The sequence below is a fragment of the Diceros bicornis genome, chromosome 10, assembly GCF_020826845.1.
Source record: "Diceros bicornis minor isolate mBicDic1 chromosome 10, mDicBic1.mat.cur, whole genome shotgun sequence".
NCBI lineage: Eukaryota > Metazoa > Chordata > Mammalia > Perissodactyla > Rhinocerotidae > Diceros > Diceros bicornis.
Window position 1 is genome coordinate 61961390 of NC_080749.1, and position 24160 is coordinate 61985549.

At 35.6% G+C, this 24160-nt stretch overlaps 1 protein-coding gene across 2 annotated transcripts in view; it reads left to right on the top strand.

Moving 5' to 3' along the window:
• Positions 1–1616: 1616 nt before the first annotated feature.
• The window catches only part of PPP1R1C (protein phosphatase 1 regulatory inhibitor subunit 1C), a 107669-nt gene continuing 85125 nt past the window's right edge, over positions 1617–24160 (top strand). Inside the window, exons 1-2 of one of the 2 annotated variants that reach the window (XM_058549367.1) lie at positions 1617–1697; positions 3372–3453. In XM_058549367.1, coding sequence (XP_058405350.1) covers positions 1617–1697; positions 3372–3453 — 163 coding nt within the window. The remainder of the gene's footprint in view (positions 1698–3371; positions 3454–24160) is intronic. The other variant, XM_058549368.1, reaches the window with a different exon arrangement.

Below are 24160 nucleotides of genomic sequence, written 5' to 3' on the forward strand. Positions count from 1 at the left end.
CACAAGATTTCTTGCTGGTCAGCACTGTTCTCCAGCTGAAAGTGCTGTCACAACCACATCTTCATTTGTTTTTTCCCCTAGTGGGTGTAGAAAACTACTTGAATAGTGCATATTCCTTTCTATATTCTTTCAACAGAACATTGCATATTTAAATCATTAAGATGGATTCCTGGTATGGACGCAGAATTTTATAAAAAGGAAGAACAGTTTATTCGTAAATACCTGGAATAGTAGTCAATGACTGAGTGTATCATAGAAACCCCAAAACATAAAAAAACTGATATTCATCAAACAATATCTTTCAAATAAGGAAGTAGAGAACTCAAGTTCTTTCTCTCCGTAAAGCAGCTTCATTTTCAGGCTTCCTTCACAAAAGGAGTTGAATGCATGAGGGCCATCTGGCTATGCGATAGCCTCCCCTTAGACATTAATAGATGTAGAGATCAGGCCAGCGACTGCCTCTACCACTAGGCAATGTGACCATCATCCTCTATCATTTCAGAGATTACTCCTTTTACACTTTTTTTCAAGTCCTTTTCTTTGCCTATGTCCCTACTGTTGACAACAAACCACAATGTTGAATACCATTGGGTTTCCACTAATGTTTTCTAGACACTTCTGTATTTTTCCAAATCAGAGGATATAACTGTTTCCACCAGGAAATAAAATAGAGGTCATTGCAGCAGCAGTGACTTTCAAGCTGTTTGCTAAATTTAGCTGTCCAATACTTTCCACTCTAATGAAAACTGTGAACTACAATTATAGAATGTTGGGACAGAACAGGCGCTTAAGGTCATGGAGTCCAATCCCTTTGTTTTTCTGATGAAAGTATGGGGGCCTAGACATAGCCTGTGATTTGGTCGAGGCCACAGAGCTTGTTAATGGTAGCGATGGAACTTGCTCAGCCCAGAGCAATGTTGTCCTCACTACACCACAGACGCTCTGCCTCCCATGATCAGTCTTGCTTAACCAGATCTCACAGCATAAATGTAGCTGATGTTATTGGTTGTGGCTTACCCTCCGTGCCCATTCATCAGTTTGGTGGCTGAATGTGAAATAGCGAAGGTGTCTGACTTATAAGTTGCTACAAGAGAAATGAAATGATTCCATACCCAAACCCTGCCCCCAACTCTAAAAATTTCCTGCTTTATGTTCATCAATAATGAATAGCCTATCCCTGCAATGCTCAGAGGGAGCTTACATTGCACTTTTGAGCAGCCGGTTAGTAATGTACAGTGGATAGAGCCTTTCTTTCAAATCCCAGGACGGCGGGTCCTTCAAGGCTAGTATTGCATTATCAATTAGCTGCTGAGTGAATGCTTGGCATGTGTACTAGTGAAGAGGCACACAATTAGCTTATTGTTCCTGTCTGTGTTGTGCTGAGAGGATCCAAGGGATTGGTAGGGGAACAGGCGAGACAGGCATCACTGTGGATGTTGAAGAAGGGAGTTACTCAGACCTCAGCATCTTCACTTGCTTGCTCTGGTATTACAGCTATTTATTACTAAGCACTCTGTGTGGCTGGGTGGAGTGTGCCTGAGGAAACACATCCCAGACACCACCTGGGGTTAGTCTTGCTGAGCCCTCCACGTCTCTGACTAATTCTCGTCATTATCATGGAACCCAACAGTCCCAAAAAGATACAATTTGCTGTGCCTTTATTCCAGAGTCAGATTGCACCCGAAGCAGCAGAGCAGGTAAGTGGAATTGGGTGGGGACCAATCCTGCATATAAGGTCATAGGGACATACACTCTTGGTATTAATTGAAAGCTTCTCCACGTTTTAAATTTGCCTAAACTTTGTGACTTGTGTGATATGTGAATGAGAAATAAGTTGGTTTCCACATGACCTTGTATTTGAGTTGCATTGGGGGAACTATTGGCTGAAATGAGCATTTTATGTGATACAAAATTAGCACTCATTAGGGAAAAATGGTTATATTAGCAATTCAGATTTGGATCCAAAAATCTGTTTGCTTTTGCTTATTAAAATAACAGGTTCAAGATTTAGAGAAACTTAAAAAAAATTCTCAAAATTAGCAACATTTTATTTCATTATTTATAAAATAAAAAGATTCATTTAACAATGAAAGCATTAAATCTTGGAATAATTTCAGATTACAGGCTTAATATTTTAAAGTTTTCATTGTATACCCAAAGCAGTAATTATAAGTATATGTAATACATGGTGGATAGGTTTTGTAGTTGTATATGTAATTTAGAAAACATTTTATTCAGATATTGAAAATAGTATTTGAACATTTCTTGGATTCCTTTTCTATGTCTGATATATCTATATATCTGTTTTTCTCTGTCTTTGTCTCTCTGTCTCATGTGAGATTGGTTTACATCTGTATCACCTTTCATATTCAGATTTACTTAGATTCTTGATGCAATGGAACCACTTGAAAGATCATTTGTGGTAAAATTACAACAGTGGGGAGGTAAAAGCAAAGAAATGTATGTATTCATCAACCTAATTCATTAATTTCTTAAAACCTAAATTATCCCCGAATCCTTTTCCAAATATTATATACAAAGTCTTAAAAATACTTATTGAATCTGAGGCTCATAATTTCCTAGGATGTTTTGATAATCTAAAGTAGATCCACCCGACTCAGGCCAGGTAAATACAACCTTGAACATGTATCTATGTTGAGTGGGGCATTGGTTCTATCTCGGACAAGATGTCACTGGTAAATTTTATCCTCTATCCTACTGACATATACTTGAGGAATTTACCTATATATTTAAGAAATCAAAGACACATTAGAGATTCTAATCATAATACACTCCTGTAACTCTTAAAATAAGAAAAAGCCCCACATCGAACCTATTAGCTTTAAATGAATTATATACTCTCACAAGACCCATATTCATTCTTTTTTTTGTTGATTTGTTCTAAACATTACAGTAGAAAATAAGAAAAGCTTATGATATTAATTGAAATTTAAGACTTATGCTGTTAAATTTAACCTGCTAGAAATTTGAGTTCTCTAAGTTTTTCTTACCCTGTTTAGAAATAAGGGTAATGGATCTTGAAAGCATCCTCAATATTATAAGGCTCCAAGAGAGCCATTAAAATTAGCAAGTCATCCTCATACCTTCACTGCATATTAATTTTTAGTGTCACTATTTTATTATATTCAACTGTTTCTTTTCTGTGGAAATGTAGCTTTTTGGTCAAAGAAGGTGATACTGATATGTGACAGTTGTACTGTCTGGCTTTTTACTATTCAAAATAAAATTACTGAGCACCTGCTGTGTGCCCTCCAGAAATTTGTTTTTGTGTGTTGGGAAAAGATGAGAATGGGACAGCTTTGCAAACTGTAGAGTAACCTAGCACAGTGTCTGACTCTCGCTGACCTTAGCCGGGCCTTTGTCATTCACAGATCAGGAAAAGAAGACCTACACCAGCATCGCTTGTGATTCTCAATGAACATAATCCCCCAGGTAAGGAAGCATGATGTCTTTCTTGCTAATGGAACAGAACAGAATTATTTGAAGAACGTCAAAGAGCATGACATTGCCAAAAGATTTCAATTCAGGATTTCAGTTAGCAATAATCTAACAAGCTAGTTTATAAAACGGATCATAAACAAAATCAGAAATAAATATTATAGAAATTGTCTCAGCCAACAGCCTGCTTTTCTTCTAGAATGACACATTGGTGATGATACGCTATGAAATGTTTTGTTAGCATTCACTGTCAAGTCTTCGGGTGTTTGCATAGAATCTGGTTCGGTGCTTACTGATGAGGCCGGTGGAAAGTTGTTTAATTAGGTTCCAAAGTTCAAATTACAGCCCTAGAGATGCTTATATCTTTACAGAGTAGGTTTTTTATTATGAAAAGCTGTCATGGGGTGGGCAATGAGCCAGCATTGGCTACAGCTTTGCTGCTAATGTCATCTCTGAATAATGCAATTGACAAGTAACCAGATCAATTTTCAGCACTGCCCATTTGAGAGCCGTTCTAAAGGGCTGTATCCATTTGTTGAGGTTTTATTTTCCGTTTCCTGTAAAAAGTAAAGCTGCATTATTATTCCTGATAAAGGACTATGATCTGCAATACGCAAACATTATTTACTTATTGAATGGGGGTGATTTTAATCTCACATTTAAGTGCTGTTTCTAGAAATACAAGTAAGACAGCAAAGGTCATGGCATTAATTTGTAACTAGCCAGGACTTGGAGTTGGATTTTTGGTAGGTATAAACAATAAGAGTAGACAAAAGGAATTTGAATGGTGGAAACATAATAAGTCTAAGTATAGGTTGTAGTGAATGATCTGTTTTAAGAATGCCAGGGCAAAATAGTCTTGGACTTTTTCAGATTCCATTCTAGTTAGAGAAACATACATGAGATAAGAAAGCAAAATTCTAATACAATATTCACCATTGAACCCAAGTATAGGAAGGTGTTTAGCCGATGGGAAACAAATAAGCAAATTTATTCCTGCTGAAAACAAAAAATTATGATTTGGTCCTATACCTTTAAAGTGCTATAGAATTTTAAAATCATTTTCAAATATATCTCAGAATAAATGTTAACTTAATTCTATTTGGTTGAATAAGAGGTGCAAATGGTATGAACTTATAGTTTGCAAATAAGTACAAGTAAATAAACATAATAAAATCTCCTTAGATAGGAGGTAATTTTATAGCAATTTCCAGTCACTACTTTTGCCCATAGTGACAGACTTTTCCACAATCTCCTAGAGCTTACCTCTCTATGCCAACCTTTAAAAGTGTTGCCCAACTTGATTTCTAGGTGTCCTTCTGCCTTCTAAAGAGCAGAGTTCTGCAGGCATTGTGACTGAACATAGTGAAACCATGTAACCAACCTTTGTGGCTCTCGTTTGAGCCATTTCTTGAGTGCCAAATATGTGCTATTGATGACGAAAGTGAGCATCAGAGAGATGAAGTGACTTTTGTTTAAGACATTCCACTAGAAGTGACAGACGACACTCAGATAATTACACTCAGACAATGACAGACAAACTGAGATAGTCCTAATTCTAAAGCCCACACATTTTCTACGGCGTGATGTTACCCCTGCAAATTTCAGTTTGCATTACATAGTGAAGGAATGTGATTAGACGTTCAGGCCCTATCGACAAGCAAACCCAAACTTCAAATAAATCCTTTCTCTAAACCACTTAGCTTAGTGGATTAGGAATTATATTTAAATATCCCTGTGAACCAAACTTAGGTTTTGTCTAGTAACCTTTTTCTTACCAGATCTCCTAATCATTAGATGGCATTGTCCTATTTCCCTTATTGACTCCATCTGTCTCTCTGTTTACAAGCACCACTGGAGAGAACTTAGATGCAAATAGCATCTCACAGAGAACTATGTTATTTTAGTAATGTCACCTCTCTGCATCTTCATCCTTCTTTTGGAAATGAAAATACTTTACAAGGGACAGATCACCCTTTGGCTGTGTATATAGCAAGGTTTATGGCAACCAGAAGTTTTTGGACTAGCGATGGATTCTTGAAGCAAAAAAATCTCATGCCTGTATAGCTTTCCCAGTAAAAATGATCTAGAACCACGATTATTGGGGAAATAATCTAAGGACCCAACAAACAAACAGCAACAAAAGAACACCTCACCAAACCAAACCAGACCTAGAGACTGGTCTTTATTAGCCAGGTGGTCTTGGGTAAGGGACAACATCTCCAAGCTTTATCTTCTCATCTATAAAATACAGATTACAATAGCCATCCTTTCTACTTCACAGAGTTGTTGTAACAATTGAAACAGTTAATGTGAATACATCTTAAAATTTGCAAAGTGCAACAAATGTTAGGTCTCATTAGCTGACGTTGTGGAATACAAACTTTGCAGGTGATATTAAAGAGTTAAGATATAACAAGAAGAACAGAATCTTCATAATCTCATCTGCACTAAATATTTCTGCCCTACTCAACAATTCTTTATGTTCCGAATATTATCTGAGCACTTTCTCTCAAACAAAACAAAACAAAACAGCAACAACAACAAAAACCTCGTTAAGTGTTAGATTATCTTCAAGCAATTGCTTCTTCTAGCCCTCAAAAGCCATGTGTTCTTTGACAAATAAAAATTGGGTGCAGCTTTAAATTCTGGTAAACTAAACAGATCTCTTCAATTTATTGAAATCGCCCAGGAAACAACTGAGTGTTCTTGGAATTACCTGTCATTATGCTGTTTAAAATTCAAATCCCTGAAAAATCTTTCTTTATTGTCAATTAATGAAGCAAAGAAAATTAAATTTTCCATTATAGAGACATAATTAACAAACCCTTCCAATTCACATGATGAGATTGGTGTATTGTAATCATTGTTAAATGAATTAGACATAGCTCCTTTTTTTTTTTTTTTGCCTTTGCAGAAGTTTGCAGAAATAGTCAATTATATAGCATATTAGAAAGAATGATTTGATTTTAGATTTAGAAGTACATATGCATTCTGTTTATATTTGATAGAAGGGAAATAGAATAGAAAGATATTGCATCACGTAAATCCAGATTGCTTGATTGCTAGTTCATCGATGCTGGTCTAAACATATAGATGAGGTAAGCACCCGACTAATGGATTCCAGGGACAGCAAAATGTCCCATCAGCCCCTTTCTAACCAATGGCCTAGAATTCTCAGCAGTAAGGGCATTACGTAAACAGATATATAACCTGTTAAGGATATGTCACTCTCTCGCACAGATTAACCAGTTTAACTCAAAATAATGGGAAACAGGACTAAAAATTTTGAATTGAAGGCATATTGTCTGAAAAAATTTAATAGCAAAGGACGTATTTTTATGGTAGAGAGAGCAGAAACTGTGTTTGCTTCCAGGAATGACTCTAAACAGCCAGATGGCTAAGATACTGGAAGCTTGAGATGTGGGAGTAGAGAAGCACCAAAGACAAATTTCATCTTTTTCAAATGTTTTCTGGGGCTGCCAACGTGAGTGACCTTGTAGCAATCTGCTTATCTGTCTGTATTTTCAGTTCGTCTTCTGATTAAGGGCCTGTTTATGATAAGGTCTCTGAGACTATGCAGTAGAGCCTCATTGTCTATCCTTTACTGCGTGCTGTTTACTTTTACTCTTGTATAATCTGTAGTTAACTGGTTTGGTTACCTGTATTTTTATTTAAAGGGATGACTACACAGAAATTCTCTCTATTTAGAAATAAATGGTAATGCCACTTTCTGCAGTTTATTTCATCACATTTCTGGATTTACTTAAACATTGCTTGTCTTTAAGTAGACGTATAAGAAGACTGTACATTTGGCTACCAGTATTAGAAATCTAGAATTGGAAAAGAACTTCAAGAAATATCTAATCCAACCACACATCTTCATGAAAGATACATAAATCAACCCAAGTCCCTGAGAATCACTGCATTTTATATATCTCAGAGAAGAATCCCTAACTACCCCTAGTTTTCAATTCCAGATCCAATAATTTTAGATGCTAGAAAATATAATTTCTTAAGCCAAATTTGAATAATGTCCCATTTTATTCTAAAATAACTCTTCATTTTCTCTCTTCAATAAAAATTCGTTTATTCACCTTTTTAAATACATAAAAGAATTTTTTATTATTTTCTTTTCTGGATTGAGTATTCCCAGTCCCTTATAAGGACCTTAATGAACTCTATCCAAATTCTCCTTGTCTCGTGGCGTTTGGAGCCCAGGACTAGACACAGTCTTCCGGTAAAAAGCCAGCCTAGACCAGGCCGTCTGAATATTAATGTTCGTGGCATCCATTCTTCTCCACTTACTGTTAAGCAGAGAAAATATGGTTACAATTAGATTTAATGGACCTGAGGCCTATTAAACATGAGTGAACTGTAAGAGGCCTAGAACATAGTGAAGATTTGGCTAAGTACCCAGGAGTTTTGGCGTCGTTTAAAAGTTTGTTATACATCTAAAAAATGGAACCAGAAACATAATGTAAAATGATTTGGGGGGATATTTATTGAACTTCCTATCACAGCTGAATTTGCAGGAGATTGATTTTATCTTTGACACTTTTAGCTCCAAATATTCTTAGAGATAAGGAATAAAAACAAAACCATTTTCTCACATGGGTCAGGATTCTAAAAATTAGTTGGTATGAGACATATGTATTAAATATCACACTATCTCCTTTCAACCTTGATAGTAAGTCTAGTCAGTAGAGACAACTGGGAATCTAATTGATTGGGCCATTCAACTCTCAAACTGAAAATGAAGCCACAGTCCATTCTCGACGTGGTATATGACATTCTAAATGAGGCTTGCATTTCAGGACTCTGATACTAAGTTACTAATGACATTTTGAAGGCTCTGGATTTATAATCCTGAGACATTGGATGCTAGCTAGAGAATATTGCTGAACTCAGACTGAGTCGTTCCAAACAGAGGGGCTCTAGGAATTTCTAACGATCAGAGGTTTTGCAGGGCCAACAAAGTTGAAGTGGAGATTTATTTCCAGTGTTAGAGCAATCATGTTCACACAATCTCTTTTCATGGACACCCTGTGTTTTACAAAATTAACGATTTGTGTTCAAAAGGCAATGGGGAGCACTTTGAGTGCAAGCTTCAGGAATCACACAGAGGATTTTTCTGGGACTCTTAAGGATGAGTAAGACATCATCAGCCACAGAGCTGGAGGTGCCTGTCACCCCCACGGACCTCCAATCAAAGGTATTCAAGTAAAAGCTGTACTGGACCCATAGTCCATACAGTTTTGTTTTCTTCCAAGTTTTCTCATCTTCTTTGGGAATGTGGTTCTTATTAATTTTGACCCGTAATCCTTGTTAATTGTTCAGCATTTATTTTGCTTTCTCAGTATTAATGACAGTACAAAACAAAGAAAGGTCCAATGTTTGAAGACCATTCAACAGTTAACTGGTATTAATTTCTAAAGAATTGTCAGAGAAGCCTATTTTTTTCTCCTCATCATTTATTTGAAGAGTTATTGAATGCCAAACCATGCTGAATGATTTAAAGACAAGTGACTCATATGGCTTTCAGAGATGCATGTACTGTACAATTGATTGACTTATTTTCCCATAACTATTCCGTCTCTGCAGCCAAATAGCCCAATCAATTGGAATAATTGTGAGCCAAAGATGAGGTTCTAGTTCTCAGTAATGCCAAGGTTTGCATACTGTAAGTGTTCAAAGGAACTAGTATAATCTTCAAATTAAATGAAAGGGCAAATCATAAAACTATGAAATAGTTCTACTTCATTGCAGCAAATTACTACTTTTGCTCATTTTGAACGATAGCATATATTGCTCACCTTTTATGCTGATTTTAGTTACAAATGGTTTAGTGAAATATGACTGAATGGTGGTAGGGTCAATGCATTTCATTTTTCTCACTGTTTCCCTACTTGTGGAGATACAGAAGATGAAAATAACTCTAAGGTACTTTTGCATGACATAGCAAGGCAGTATTTGTAGTAGGTAAAGCACTGGCTTTGGGGTAAGACCTGGCTTTGAATCCCAGCTTTGCCAGTTACTTGCAGTGAGACATTGAGTGTGTACTTAACCTCTAAGGGCTGGATTTCCTCCTTTCTTAAATAAGATACTGAGGTGTGAGAAAACGCATAGCACGATACCTGGAACCAAGTAGATACTGAAGATGTGTGATCCAGCTGCGTCATACTCAAGCTGAGAAAAGCCGAGTACTCCTAAAAGCTACATTTCTTATCAGAAGATATCCCAGCTCTTTTCCAAACCTGACTTCATGAGGCATTGTCAGTGTCCCCAGAGTAGCGGGTTCTTGATAAGAGAAAAGATGTACCATACCTCTAATTCATCAGGATAAGAATATACAATTATGGAATTGTTATGTATCTTATACTGTGGCATTTGTTCAACTGAGCGTGACTTGTTTACAAATATAATTTTCATGAAATATGAGTTTTTTAGAATTTTCTTTAAAATAAGCATGTTACTGATGTCTATAAAGTTGTGAAAAAGCTATTGTAAGCAATAGAGATCTTTGTGGCAGATTTGTATTTGACCAAAAATGAAACTCATATTCTAAGTGTGTGGAGAGAAAAATGGTTGAATAGGTTTCAAAAATATAAAAATCCTTTAGAGTTGTCTATCAAACACTCATTTAGTTACTCACATTTGATTCCACTCCATTTGTTCTCACTTCCTTCCATACACCATCCCTGTGCTGTATTCTGGGTAGAGCTTTCTTTCTTGGTTCCTTCTTTTGGTTCCTTTGCCAGCTCCTAGGCTTAGTCTAGACTGATTCATTTGTATATGTCAGTCTCCATCTTTTCCACCAATTTCTCTTATTTAAATTGTAGCGCCAGACTCACTTAAATTTCAAAAATTTTCCCTGAGTAATCCGATTCATTGTTTGGCTTCGTTATTCCAACACTCTCCTCCCAACTCCAACTCTTGAAGCTATTTCTGACATTCAATTCAATTTAATAAATATTTCCTAGTCTTTATTCTAAATCCTCCATGAGCACGTGGTCTAGGTAACAGAGAATAATACAACTAGATGAACTAGGATACAATTGTAATAATAGAAATCTCAATTGCTCAGACCATGGTAAAGATTAACTCTGGCCAAGACATAGAGACACTTATTTGTCATGCTCATTATTCTGTAAAACATTTGTATGACTTATTTTGATCTTTTGGCTTTAAGTTCTTAAGGATGGGAATCAGAGTAAAAAAATTTTACTATTTAGTCCAAATTATTAGAGTAGATATATCTAGTAGAGTAGATATTAGATGCCCATGGGCTATTAAATTTAAATGGATAAAAAATAGATCGTCGAATCCAATGGCACTCCATCAAACTTTTTGGGCACCTACTCTGATTAAGGCACATTGTTAGCTGCTCTGGGGGATAAAATAGGTAAGTCATCATTCTTGCTTTCATGGAGACAACTACCTGAGACATATTTATAAGTTGACACATGTATATTGATAGCAAAGCCAACAGCATGTGGCACAAATATAAAACATATTTTAATTCAATACAGAAATGTCTACTGTAGGACATTTTTGAGGATTAGATTATAATGTTGTAAAGTACGGTATAAAGACTGGATGCTTGATTAATGACGACTATGATTTTGGGGAGGCAGGCACCTAGAACTTAGGAGTAGAGGAGTTGGAATCACTCGGGTCTGGATGTGGATCTCAGATGGCCGCTTACTGCCTGGGTTACCCCAGGGAAGGTGCTCATCCACCTAATGCTCATTGAGTAAGGAAGCTGGGTTCAGGTGGCTCTAAAATGCATGTTTTTTTTTTTTTCAACACTACTATATTTCACTAACTATAAAACATTCATTACAAAGAAGGCTATTCTGCATCCATTGAATAAATAGACGTGGGTTTTTGTGTCTGCATAGTAATAGAAATGGATCACATCATCATTAGCTGTTCTGAGGAGTTTAAGGACACGTGCAGTTTCAAATTTAAGACCGAAAAAGTTACTAACAGTTCTTTCTAATTGTTTCTAGTTTATAGTCATATTTAAGAAAAACAGTGAATTAGTGGTACTTGGTGACCTCTAACAAAAAATTTGGCCAAGCTACATAATTAACGTAGAAGAGTAATTTCCATATTTCTTTATTTTAGAACTGCTCAGGAACTAGCCTTCAAGCTTTGGGATTTTCTACCCTTCTCCCACCATTTTCTAGTCATGACTTTGATCAAGTAGTGATCTGACACTGGGTCAGCAATTCCAGACACCATTTGGTAGCAGAATTTACCAGAGTCTTAAACTGAAATGCTCCTAGGGCCCAGGCAGGCGACATAGATGAGTGTCTGGGCACTGTATAGGACATTGTGATAGGGACTATGGTTTACTTGGAGGATGCAAGCCTCATTCAAAGCTTTCAAATTAAACAGACAGACAAAACTACAACGAAAGAAAAAAACACTGTGAGGGATGGAGGCGCCTACATGGTAGGATTTTTAGAGATGCTGGAAAATATCTCCCTAAATCAGTTTCCATACTACCTGAAATTTTACCTTTTGAAGTTATTACTATTACTAAACTCCATCTTCTAGAAGACAAGAACTCTGACCAGATGTGACACTGTCCCTGACACTTTAGAGAAGTGGTCTACCTGGAGCTCAGAAGGGATCTGTGAAAGTCGGAGGTGGAGGGAGAGGAAGCTCCTGGAGCAAATGTCCCAGCTGCAAAGATTAGGGATCTCAGAATTCGTCTCCTCCCTCCCAGTCTGTTTGCTGTCCCTGCCTTCTCCATACTCTGTCCCCTTCAGATCTTCGCTAATATTCCAGGGCCCCCCACCACATGTTGGGAAGTTACATCTGAATCTATAAATCTTCTCTGTGCTATGGGTGGAAGACTGTCTCTGAATTTAACTCAATGACTTTGTATCACTTAGAGTAATTTGATATAGTGACAACTGTAGTGCTTAACAAAGCTGTTTGTGAAATAAGTTGCCAAAATCTGCATCATCAAAGGGAGATATATCGACAGTCTGGTTAGAGTACAATTACAGTTCAACCTTGGCAATAACGCTGAGGGAAAAGTACTGTGTGAACTAAGAAAAGCTAGGAAACTTCTTTTTTTTTTTTTTTCGTTCTGTGGGAGCAATTTTCCATCATTATGGGACACAATTTTCAGAATCACACTCTCTAAATATAAATACATATTGACTTGCTTGTAAAAATAGAACTGAAAGCACAAAATGGAAGAATGAGAACAACAGTTATCTTGGAATCCAATTTTTAGAATAATTTGCCTCAATGAGGCAACATCATTTTATGCTTTTGTTCCCTATCTGATGAAGAATAGACAATTAGAAAACATATACACAGATATCTACATGCACAAACACATGTACACATGCCCATCTGTGTGTAAAAATATCACAGGCTATTTATCCATGTAATAAAATCTGTCCCCACTAAGTGAGTTGACTTACAAAAAGGCCAGGACCTACCAAAGTATCTAGAAAAGCTTTGTGAATTCAGGTTATAAAAGGAATAAAACTAATAATAATTATTTAAGTGTCTAACCCTTTGAATTAAAACCAATAGATCAAAAACTAATCACATTATTTGAAAAACCATGAATAAAAAACATTGAAATTACTGGCATAGATTGAAAGGGTGAAATTTATTGAATTATTATTTTTTTAAATCAGAAGAGTATTTTAGAAAATAAGTTACATTTATGAAGTGTTAATTGCTTTAAGACTATCTTCTCATTTGGGTAGATTTCCTATGCCCATTGTCATAATTCATGAATACAAGGAGAAGTATTATAATTAGACATAGAAACTGAGCCCCTCCTGCTACCACTTGCAAGTCAATATCTAACTGAAATATGTCATCTAATTTGAAATCAATATTTAAACTCTTGACCTCAGCATTTCCATTAATGATATCCCTATTCTTCTAATTGCTTATCCACACCACCTTGGAATCATCTCTGACTCCTCTCTTTCTCCCTTACCCCCTAAACCTAGCAATGGCTTTTCTGCTGATTCTACTGTATAAGTTGAATCTATCCCTCTATATTTTTATTGCCTCTGCTCAGTCTAGGGCACTTATTGCTTTATTCCAAAATCATACAGTAACTTCTAACCTGCTTTTCCATGACTTTAACAATGGGAGGTGGTTTTGTGTAGCACTAAGAGCCCTAACCTGAGAATCAGTGAACATGGCATGACTTAGAATCAAATCATGGAGTGACTCTGAATCTCGGAGTCTTAGTTTCCAATTTCATGCAGCACAAACCACGGTAACTCCAACACTGGTTGTGCTGCTGGAATCAAGCAAGATGATGTATGCCAGCAAGACTACTGATGGTAGATTTATTCTTTCCCCACTCTGGCTGTGTGACAGGTTTTTCACAGACAATTATATAATGGGTAATTGAGTAGGGCAGCTTTACTTTTCATAATTGATTTATTATGAAGTCTAATTTGTATCCTATAATTTACCTGTCCTAGCTTTTAATTAGCTATGATAAGGTACATGAGGTCTTCTCAAAAGGAGCTCGTATATTTTATCATAATCTGTACATGATTCCTATTTCTTGCTTTAAATAAGTCAATCACTTCCTCCATAGTCTATGGAATATTTATTACACAAACTGTTGATAATTGTACTAAAGCTGAGATTTAATTAAAGGAAAGAAATGAACAGAGGAAAGGAAAATAATTGTGTTAGATTATGGTTAACATTATTGCTTTATAATTTCTTTTCCATTTCATCCTTTATTATTGGCTGAGGGCTCTAAAGCTGAATACAGGAACCTTGCTCATTTGCCATAGGTACCTTCCTATTGAAAACAACTTTTCCATATGTGCAGGGATTTCAGATCAAGCAGGATAGACTCAGACTGGATTTGCTTTCCAAAGCACTGTAAAGATTATCCACTCTTCTTTCATGGATCCTAAGCTCTGACCACTTGCCCCCAGTGATTAAAAGTTTTTCAAGAAATGATGCCAGAGATCCACTCACCATCACATTTCAGTGAAGTAAAATGTCATGAATGATTGAGCTAAAGTGGCTCATCTCAAATTATACCACAGGTAATTTTACTTGATGAATAGCCCAGAATTCTTGCTTTACTCAGCCAGCAAAGAGCACCTTTTTGCTTAAGATTTTGGAGACAGCTGAAGACATGTTCATACCCTAGTTCCCCAGTTCACAGCCGTCATTGGAATCAAGGCAAACACCAGCTGTACTGTTTATGTGGACAGTTATAGTATAAGGAACTTCAAGATATACTTTGAAATACATTTAGGACATAAAAGACAAAACATACCTCTAAGCTATAAATAAAATACTTTTAAAAACCATATAAGCTCAGAGGCAAATTTAAAGAGGTTAATAGTAATGTATCTTACTTTTGGTCATTTTATAGTTTGCAAACTTATTTCACCTATAATATATATCCTCAACAACTCTGTAAGATGAATATAATAACCTCCATTTTACAGAAGGAGGGTGATAAGGGAGCTGCTCAAGGTCAGAGAAGGTAGTAAGTTAGTAGTTTTGAAATTTAAACATGGGTCGTCTAGCCAAGGTCAATGTGCTTCCCGCTACATTAATAACACTTTTCTTTCTACAATAAACAACATCATACTCTTGTTATTTTATTTCTGTCTTCCTCATGGAAGTAATTATAAGCAAGTTCCTCATTGCAGCTTGGCCAAGTGAGATTCTATTTGATGTGATACCAGAACCTCTTTCTAGTTCAATGTAAGTAAGTTTGTTTTGGAGTGGTAATTCTACACTTTTTTCTTTTTCTTTTCTTTGATAATTTATTAGATAAGAGGACTTTAGAGTTGTTAATACTAGATTTTTTATTATATAAGCAGAAACACAAGAAATCAGATAACCAAACAGAAAAATAAGTCTCACGCATTATCCTAGTCTTAGAGTTAGATCCTGTTATTTACTCATGTCTCTCTTTGCCTACCTATATATCTACACTTATGAGAAAAATCATTGTCTTGACTTAAAACATTAGTTGGAAGGCTAACAGTTTACATTTGGATTTTAGTTGGCTCAGAACACGACCAATTTGTATACATACTGGGATGTCATCTTCCCTTCCCATCTACTGTAGTTCTTTTTATCCTCCTAGACTCAGATTAAATCCCCCTTCCTCCATGAAACCTTCATCGACACTCCAGCTGGAAATGCTTTACTTAAGTTGAAGTAACTCATTTGCTCCAACTGATTGTCTACGACTTTCTGTCACCTAGTAAAGCCCTGAAGGAATGGATTACAGAATTAATATATTTTGATATGAGTTGGAAGAAGAAAAAGATTGTCACGAGGCCCTTGCATATGTATTAGGCTTTAGTTAAGTCCTTTCTGGGTAGCAGGGCTGCAGAACAGGGCTCTGAAGATCTGGGGAAATGAGGAGGAACCCTTACTGTGGAAGGAAAATAGAGACCTCTTCAAACTAACCTGATTATTTCATAAGGTTTCCTCATCCTCACATTTCATAAGTACCTACAAATGATAACCCATTGGATCATCACCATTGTGAGCTCTTACATTAAATATTTATGAGAGTAATTTAAAGTGGCCTTTGCACACAACACACAGGATGAACAAAGTTCTTGGAATCATCTCAGCAAGGATAAATTTTAGCAGTAGAGGACCTGAGCTGGTTGGTTCGTTGTTTTAGTACAGACTTGTTCTGAAGCAAGCACCACAGGCAACTAGTGACTGCGGATACACAGCTAATTTTCCATAATGATGATTTGGGGACTTCTTATGTTCTATAGGACAATTTAAAGCCTTAGTAGGTTTTGTCTAATGACCAATTTTAGTCTTTTCGTTGTTTTTAAATTACTTGAATCTGATTTTAAAATGTCAGTAAAATGATGATGGTGGAAAACTGAATATATAATCAATTTGGTCATTGAATTGGTCAAGAACTCAATTCAATGTGACCAAATAGTTGCCATCCCTATCCCACTGAATGGCCATATACTTTCCTTCCATGGTGACTAGCATATGGCCCTGGATAAATAGGGGCTAGGTTTTCTTTTCATTTCTTTTGAATTGTGAAATAAACATTTCACCTAGTAATTCTCCTTAAACTATTTCCCTTTCTTAGAAATAAGCTATCAGGGAATAATTAGTAACCTGTAGTCAATACTGAAAATCAAACAGTTCATTACTTATCAAAAACATTTAAAATTACACAGCTTCATCCAAAATCCATTTGATTGATTTGCGGGTAAGAGTTCTACGTAAGCAGAGCTTAATGACTGCAAGAAAAATAATTTTAGAGTGGACCTTGTACCTTATCCTTCCTTTCTCTCAGTTTTTACACAAGAAAATTGTAGAAACAACTTACTTTGGCCCCAGTGAATTATTTGCAATCATATGTATATACAGCCTCACATTACAACATTCCAGCTGCTTTATTACTTTCTGACTGAGTCAGATAAGATTGTGTTCTGTGTATTTTTATTATCTGGGTACTTATTAGCATGTTTATCATTATGGGCATAGTGCTGGTATATTACATAAAAATGAGCTCATTGCAGGCATCAGCTCCCTTTCCTTATTGCTAACTTAGTTTGACATTCTTCTTGGCAGTTTTTCCAGACATACCAAAACCCACTTTCTATTGAGATTTTTTTTCCCTTTTAATATTAAAATTTTCTGTGCAGCAGCTAGAATTTGGAATTGACTTCACTGTTTTTAGAGCCATGGGCCTACATTTCACTTCAGTGAAAAGTCTGAAAGACTTTAGCATCAAACTATTTATGAGAAAATAGCCTTCTTAGATATGAAATAAACTTGAAACTTTGACATAGAATAAATTAAGAAGAAATGGAATATGACTTCCTACCTCAAATCTTACTCTGTAAGGAATATATGCAAACTGAAACAAAATAAGACAAAACAAAAAAATAAAAACAACTTAAAACATCATTTGTTCATAAGCCATCAGATTTATATTTTTATTAATAATGTAATTATTATGTAATAATGAGCAAGACTCCTTGTTCTTAAAGTAGAATACTCAGATTGTGCTTTTTATTAACAATTTTGATTGAATGTTTTAATGAAGGAAAAAAAGAAAGTGACTAAGACAAAAAGCATCAAAACAATATTTCAAAGAACTGAAAAATAAAATATTTTAACTTTTAATGTTGTTTATTATTATGCTTTATGATCTAGACTGATTCATGTGCTTTAAACACTCCAAATCCAAATTAGAAACATAGTAATATCCATACTAATTGCCACCAAACATTTGGTAGCAGAAAGCATATATGAAAAAAAGTGTGTTTATAAGATCACCCCAAATATCTGTACGTTATAAGTCTCACCTTTTTTGTCTGTAATTTGTAGAACTATTCCATGCAGGGCCATGGTAAAAAACGAAACAACAAAAAAAACCCCCAAAAAACTGCCATCGACCATTCTATTGGGACAGGATTGATCTGTATTTCTCCTAGAGCCAAGCAAATAGCAAGGAGCTTCCTTTGGTGAGGAGCAGTGGTTAATAATATCGTGACAACTATCAGCATGTTGGAATTATAAAGGAGTTAGTTATTGAACAGTTGTTGAACATCTACAGGTAGTGTGCTAAGAGCATGGACTCACAATGAAAGGTGATGAGATTTGCAGTACAGAAATATAGAATACTTCAGAAGCACACAGTAGGAGCACATAACCCAGTCAGTAAAGGCTTAATTGAGGAAGGAAGTTTGTGCTGAAAGCTGCAGGAAAAGGCAGGGAAGACTATCCAGGACAAAGGGGAAAACAGGGACACAGTCTCAGAAGTAGGGCAAGGCATTACAGACTCAAGGAATGATGCAGCATGGAGTGACATCAGGTGGGGTGGAGATTAGGAAAGGCATCACATTGGGGGCATTGTAAACATTTTTAAGGAGTCATGATTAGGAACCACCAAGTGGTTTCAAGCAGAAAGGTGCTCAGATTTTATTCTAAATAGGTCCCTGTGGCTGCAGATAAAGAATAGATAGGAGGGAGAATGTCTGAGTGCATGGAGAGTCAGTGGACTTGATTAATTGGATGGCAGAGGGGGAGACGGTAACCAAAAAGAGGTTTGAGTTTAGGCTATAGATGCTAGGGCCCTTCCTAAGAAGGCAGAGCACATTTGGAGAGAGTGGGGAATGGTGACGAGTTCAGAATGGAACATTTAGATATAGTGGATAAAATAGCTCTCACTCTAATTCCATATGAAATATTCATAATGTTCCTGGAAGTAATGACCCAATAATGGAGCCACTGGTATTAAAAACCAATTTACTAGAGCCTTTTAAGAGAAGGCACAATGTGCTTATAAAAAGGAAATGTTTACCTAGTAATAATTACCTTAATAATGTTGGCAATATATCTACTATAGACTCAGTATAACTACCTGAAAAACAATTATTGCTCTTAATCATTAAAGAACTCCAATTAGACACATACATAATTAGCCAAGCAATTAAGATTAGCTACCCACATCTCCTTATCTGCTGAGTCACTAACGTGCTGCCAAACAATCGGGGGCATGGGTGTTAATCCTACCTCTGACAGCTGTTCCATACACAGGGGCTCCATGGAGTAGGTAATTCTAAATTGTATGACCTCAGTTCAACACATCCATTTAAATTCATAGTCCAATTGGAGCAAAATAGTTTATTCTTCTTTGATGATTTGTATCCTTCTCATCTTCAGTGTTTAGCAAAGTGAGCAAGTGTGGCTGAACAAGTTGTCTGAGTATGGATCTTGGAAGTTTTGAAGATTTGTAACATCAGAGGAAGCAAATTGTTTCATTTTATAACTGAGGGCATTTGACACATCCCATATAAACACAGATATTTTCTGTCATTTATGTTATTTATACCATTATTTTCAGGTCTCAGATAAATGCCTGACTACACTATCTACTACGTCATTCTCTTGTTCTCAGCCCCTTCCACCAAATTTTAGAAAAATTATATTTCTAGAAGTATGGTACAATCAAAAGATGTAAACTTTGGAACCAGAAAGACCTAGGCCTGAATCCCAATTCGACCATTTACTAGTTCTGTGACTTTAAGCAAGTCACCCATCCTCTTTGAGCTTCAGTTTGCTCCCATATAAAGTATAATTAGTAATATTTACCTCAAGGAGTTTTTGAAGATGAAAATAATGAATGAAAATGTTTGGTATTATAGCATCATAGTATTAGAACCAGTAACAATAAAACGTTAATATTTTGGAACTTGTTGAAGCGAAGAGTATGTGCTTTTTTCTTTCCTCGACTGGAAATCCTGCCAGTCTAGTCATTGAACTTGTTGGTTATCTTTGATGGTGATTTTATGAATTGGAGGATGAAGTGTCCCCAAAGACCACTGGTTGAAATTAAGGTCCTGGCAACTTAAAAATCATTGAAAGGGAATTTAGACTAATATCTGTCATTATTACCTAGGATTTTACTAAACAAAATAAAAACCATGATATTTGGAAGTAAGTCTTTGGTTATGAAAGATCAAAGACATTTACTTTGATCTTCCCTGGAATCTTCGGAAGACTCTTAAAAAATATTCTCTTTTAATTTCTTAGTCAGAAAATAAGGATTAGATAAGAGAGACTAAAAGTAGATTTTAAGTTAATCAGATCTGCACAAATGGTCTAGAGCATTATTGGAACAAAAAGAAGGCCTAAAAAAAGTGATATTTAGGCACTTTGTCTATATCTGGTGGTGACATCCATTGGTTCTCAGGACTGAAGGATAAATGTTATTGTTGAACAAGGTTACAATTTTGAACACAATTGCATGGACTAATTTAAAAATTGTCTTTGACATGTCCTGACATCTTTTCTGTCTAATCTTTTCTTTTGTTAACGGTGGTCTTGAGTTTTAAGCAATTTCCTCTTGTAGGGCAGATGTGTTGAAACGTGCATATGCAGCCATGTGCCATTATGAGTAAAACACAAAGAAGTTGAAACCCAACCCCATACATGAGCCATTATTGAAATATTTGAGGTCTTACAAAAAAAGCAAGAAGCTTAAAGTTTTGAGCAATGATCAAAGTGAAAACCATGGACTGAAGAATCATTGCAATATCAGGACTTGAACTGGTTAACCTGGCTTCTCACTGCTTGTTAATGGTTTTCAGAGTACTCATCATATTGCTCTCCAAAATGAGGATGTAGGGTAGGAATTTGCTTATTTAAAAGGAATACTGCTTAGGGTATTGCCTATATTATCATGTTTTATCTATAGAAATTGTTTGCTTTTTATTACCTTATTTATGCAGCAGCAGCATGGGAATAGTTAAAAACAATAACAATAACCTGTGTACTGGGAATCAGGAAATCTGGATTTTAATGTCAAGTCTGCCATGATCTAGCTATATGAAAGGGTTAATCACCTGTGTCTTTGAGTGTCGTTTTCTATACCTGTGAAATGAAAAGATTTGATGAGATGACATCTTCAATCCTTTCCCTGTATTGAAATGTAACAATTTTATAGTTATTGTTGGATATATACACATATACACACACACAGTCTATCTACATAGACGTTAACACATTCCTTAACTGATTTCTCATGGTGTTCCATCATCCTATGACTGTTCATTATAGCTTATTTATTTTAGAAAATACCAGTCCCAGTACTGATGCTATTAAAACCTTAGCTATATTTTCTTTCAAATCTAAATGTCATTTAATAATCCAGTTGAAATTTCACTCAAAGCCTGAGCTTTGTAGAAGAGACCAATTGAATGCAGATCCCCAAATCTGCCTTGTATGGAATTCTATGGTTTTGAGAATAATGCCGTATTGAGGCATGTGATAGTGAAATAAAAGAATACTGGACAATAGGGGCTTTTGTCTTGACTTCTGCTAACCAAGTGACCTTGGTAAGGTACTTTGACTTTTTTGTTCCCAGTGCCAATTTTTTTCCTCAATAGTCAATAAAGGCATAGTGCCTGGGGACTATGAGTTTATCTGGACCTATTGAAAAACATAGGGCCTGAAAATTTTAAGTGGATTTAGTGTATTTAAAAATATTTCAAAATATAAATCAATGTATTTGCATAAATGTCTATAAAATATAATGTCAGCTGGTTATTTGCAACTCAAAGCATATAGTTATAAACAGATTGTATTTAATGTGAGCTATAAATGCATGGTGATATACTTGATAAGATATAGGATAGGCCCCTCCAAGTCACTGCCCGTGCCTTTGGGAAAGGTACATTGGTGAAGAGGGACGGACTCAATGCTTTCAAAGGACACTCTCATCTCTAACATTTTACAATTACATTTACTGTTTTTTAAAAAATGCTTTCATTATAATTCTTGATAGTTTTAAATCAAAGGAATTTTAGAAAATATGCTTTTGAGATAACTTTACCTTTTAAGGTGGTAGGGAAAGCACAAGGATTTTGGAGTAAGATAGATGTGGGTTGGTATCTCAGTTTTACCACTCAGTGGTTAAGGGATCCTACAAAAGTGACAATTTTCTTGAAACCCAGTTTTTTCATCTGGAGAATAGTACAGGGTATTCATCTCATGTGAATATTGAATGAGAGTTAAATGAAATAATACGGTTATTGGCACATGGTAGTTTCTTAAAATGTTAGTTTCCTTTTCTTTTTCTTTTAAACATAAAATTTGATTGACTTGGAATTTTTAAAGAAATAATTATTATGCATTTGAAAGAGAAACTGATTCTTATTCTTTATAGCTAAAACATGTTAACATTCCAGGTTCTTTAAACCGCAGGCATCATTTACTCAGACTAAGTATCTAATTTTGTCTTTATTTCTGATAAGTAACTGTAAGAGTCTCAGTTCCTGATTATATGGTCAATTGCACTTATCCCTCTATTAACTACTTAGAAGTGGTTAGACATCTGTTTAATTTTTGTGTCGTTTTATAAGCTAGGCCCTAAAATATTGTTTGTGTGATTCATAGCCAAATTTCCAATTACAGAACTAAAGTTTTAATCTCACTTTCATCCATGATCCTAAAAGAATCTTTCCTGTCATCACAAATAAAGGATAGTATATAGTTTACCCATCTTTGAAGAGCTTTAGCCATCTTTGAAGTCTTTGCCAGATACTTGGTAGGCCAACAGATTTTATAAGTTTCCACTAAAGGTAGATGTTACAGGTGGATTGACTGCATCTTTAGAGTATTTATTTATTTACTCATTTAGTATGAATTTAGCCATAAATTAATAATAAACTGAGAAAAAAGATACATTTCTGGGAGCACATATATATATATAAATACATGTATACATACATATTATATATATAAATATATATGTATGCACATACATAGATACATGTAATCAAGATATGTCGAAACACTTTGAAGTTAATAATATTATTTTGTGGACAATACAGCAATAGAGTCCTAGTCGAGGTCTGTTTCCAATTTGCTGTGGTGCTTAGCAGGTTGATAACCCTTTCTAGGCATTTGGTTTGCTCATACATAAAATGAAGCCATGTCTCATCTATTCTCCTTGACCAGTGTGGGCTTTCAGAATCAAGACCAAGTCCAAATTTGGGTCTGGCTAGGGTTTAGATGCCAGCTGAGTGTGAGGAAGATACTGGAAGCTTGTTCAACAGAGCAGATTTGAGGTATGACTGAAGTCAGATAGGAGAAAAAGCAAGACTTTTGGGCAAATGTGGAATCAAGGATAAAATATTTATGTCTGCCTGTATACGTGAGTGTGTGTGCACACGTGATCACTCATATTCAGGGGAGGACAGGATGGGAGTAAAGAAATTTTATTTGTCAATTATATCTCAATAAAGCTGGGGGAAAAAAAGAAAAAAACAACTGAAAAAAAGAAGAAAAAGGGGCGTGGTGGAGGTTTCTAGAAGGCTAAGGTAGACCTAAAGTGGAAATTGCTTACAGCTTTATTGAAGCACTTCTTAGGAAATGTCCTGCTGAGCTATAGGTGGAAATAGCAGAAATTCTTTAAATCAACTCTCAGAGTTGTGCCAAAATACTCTTGCATTTTTGACAGAACTATACGTCTTAACTCTTTAACCATCATCCTGTTACTTTTTCATATTGCTGAAATCAGTATCATCAGAATATTTTTCTCATTTCACTCTAATTTTTTTATATTACTTACTACAACATTCATACTAATTTCTCCTTGCTCGCTGTTTTTGCCCATATGGCTTCAGATTTAAGTGGTGTTAGAATGAGGTAGGATAAAAGTCTTTCTGTTGTTGAAACCTCATGACTCTAAAACAGACCTCAGTTAATTCAACTTGACTGTAAACTGCCAAAAAACAGTTTCGTGTCTTGTTCATCTTTGCATCTATTCTTCACAGAGTCCAGCTCTGCACTTGCTCATTAGAGTGTTAACATTTAAAGACTATAGGATTGAATTGAGATAATTTTTCATTCTCTCATTTATTCAATAAATTAATAGGCTTTGAGCACTGTCTGCATGTTCTCGGCACTTGGAGATGCAGTGGTGAAGAAAACGAAGTCCCCGTTCTTTTGGTACACGTTCTACCGGCAACTGGTGGGAGGAGGAGTCATTAATCACTCGATTGATATCTCCAATATGAAAGTCTCTGTGAACTTGTGTTCTGTCAAATAATAGAAGTAAGATAAAATGTATGACTTGTGTTGTATTTGGCAAAACATATTCATTCATTTCCACGTATTTAATCATAGTTTACTACAGAACACATTGTTTTCATCA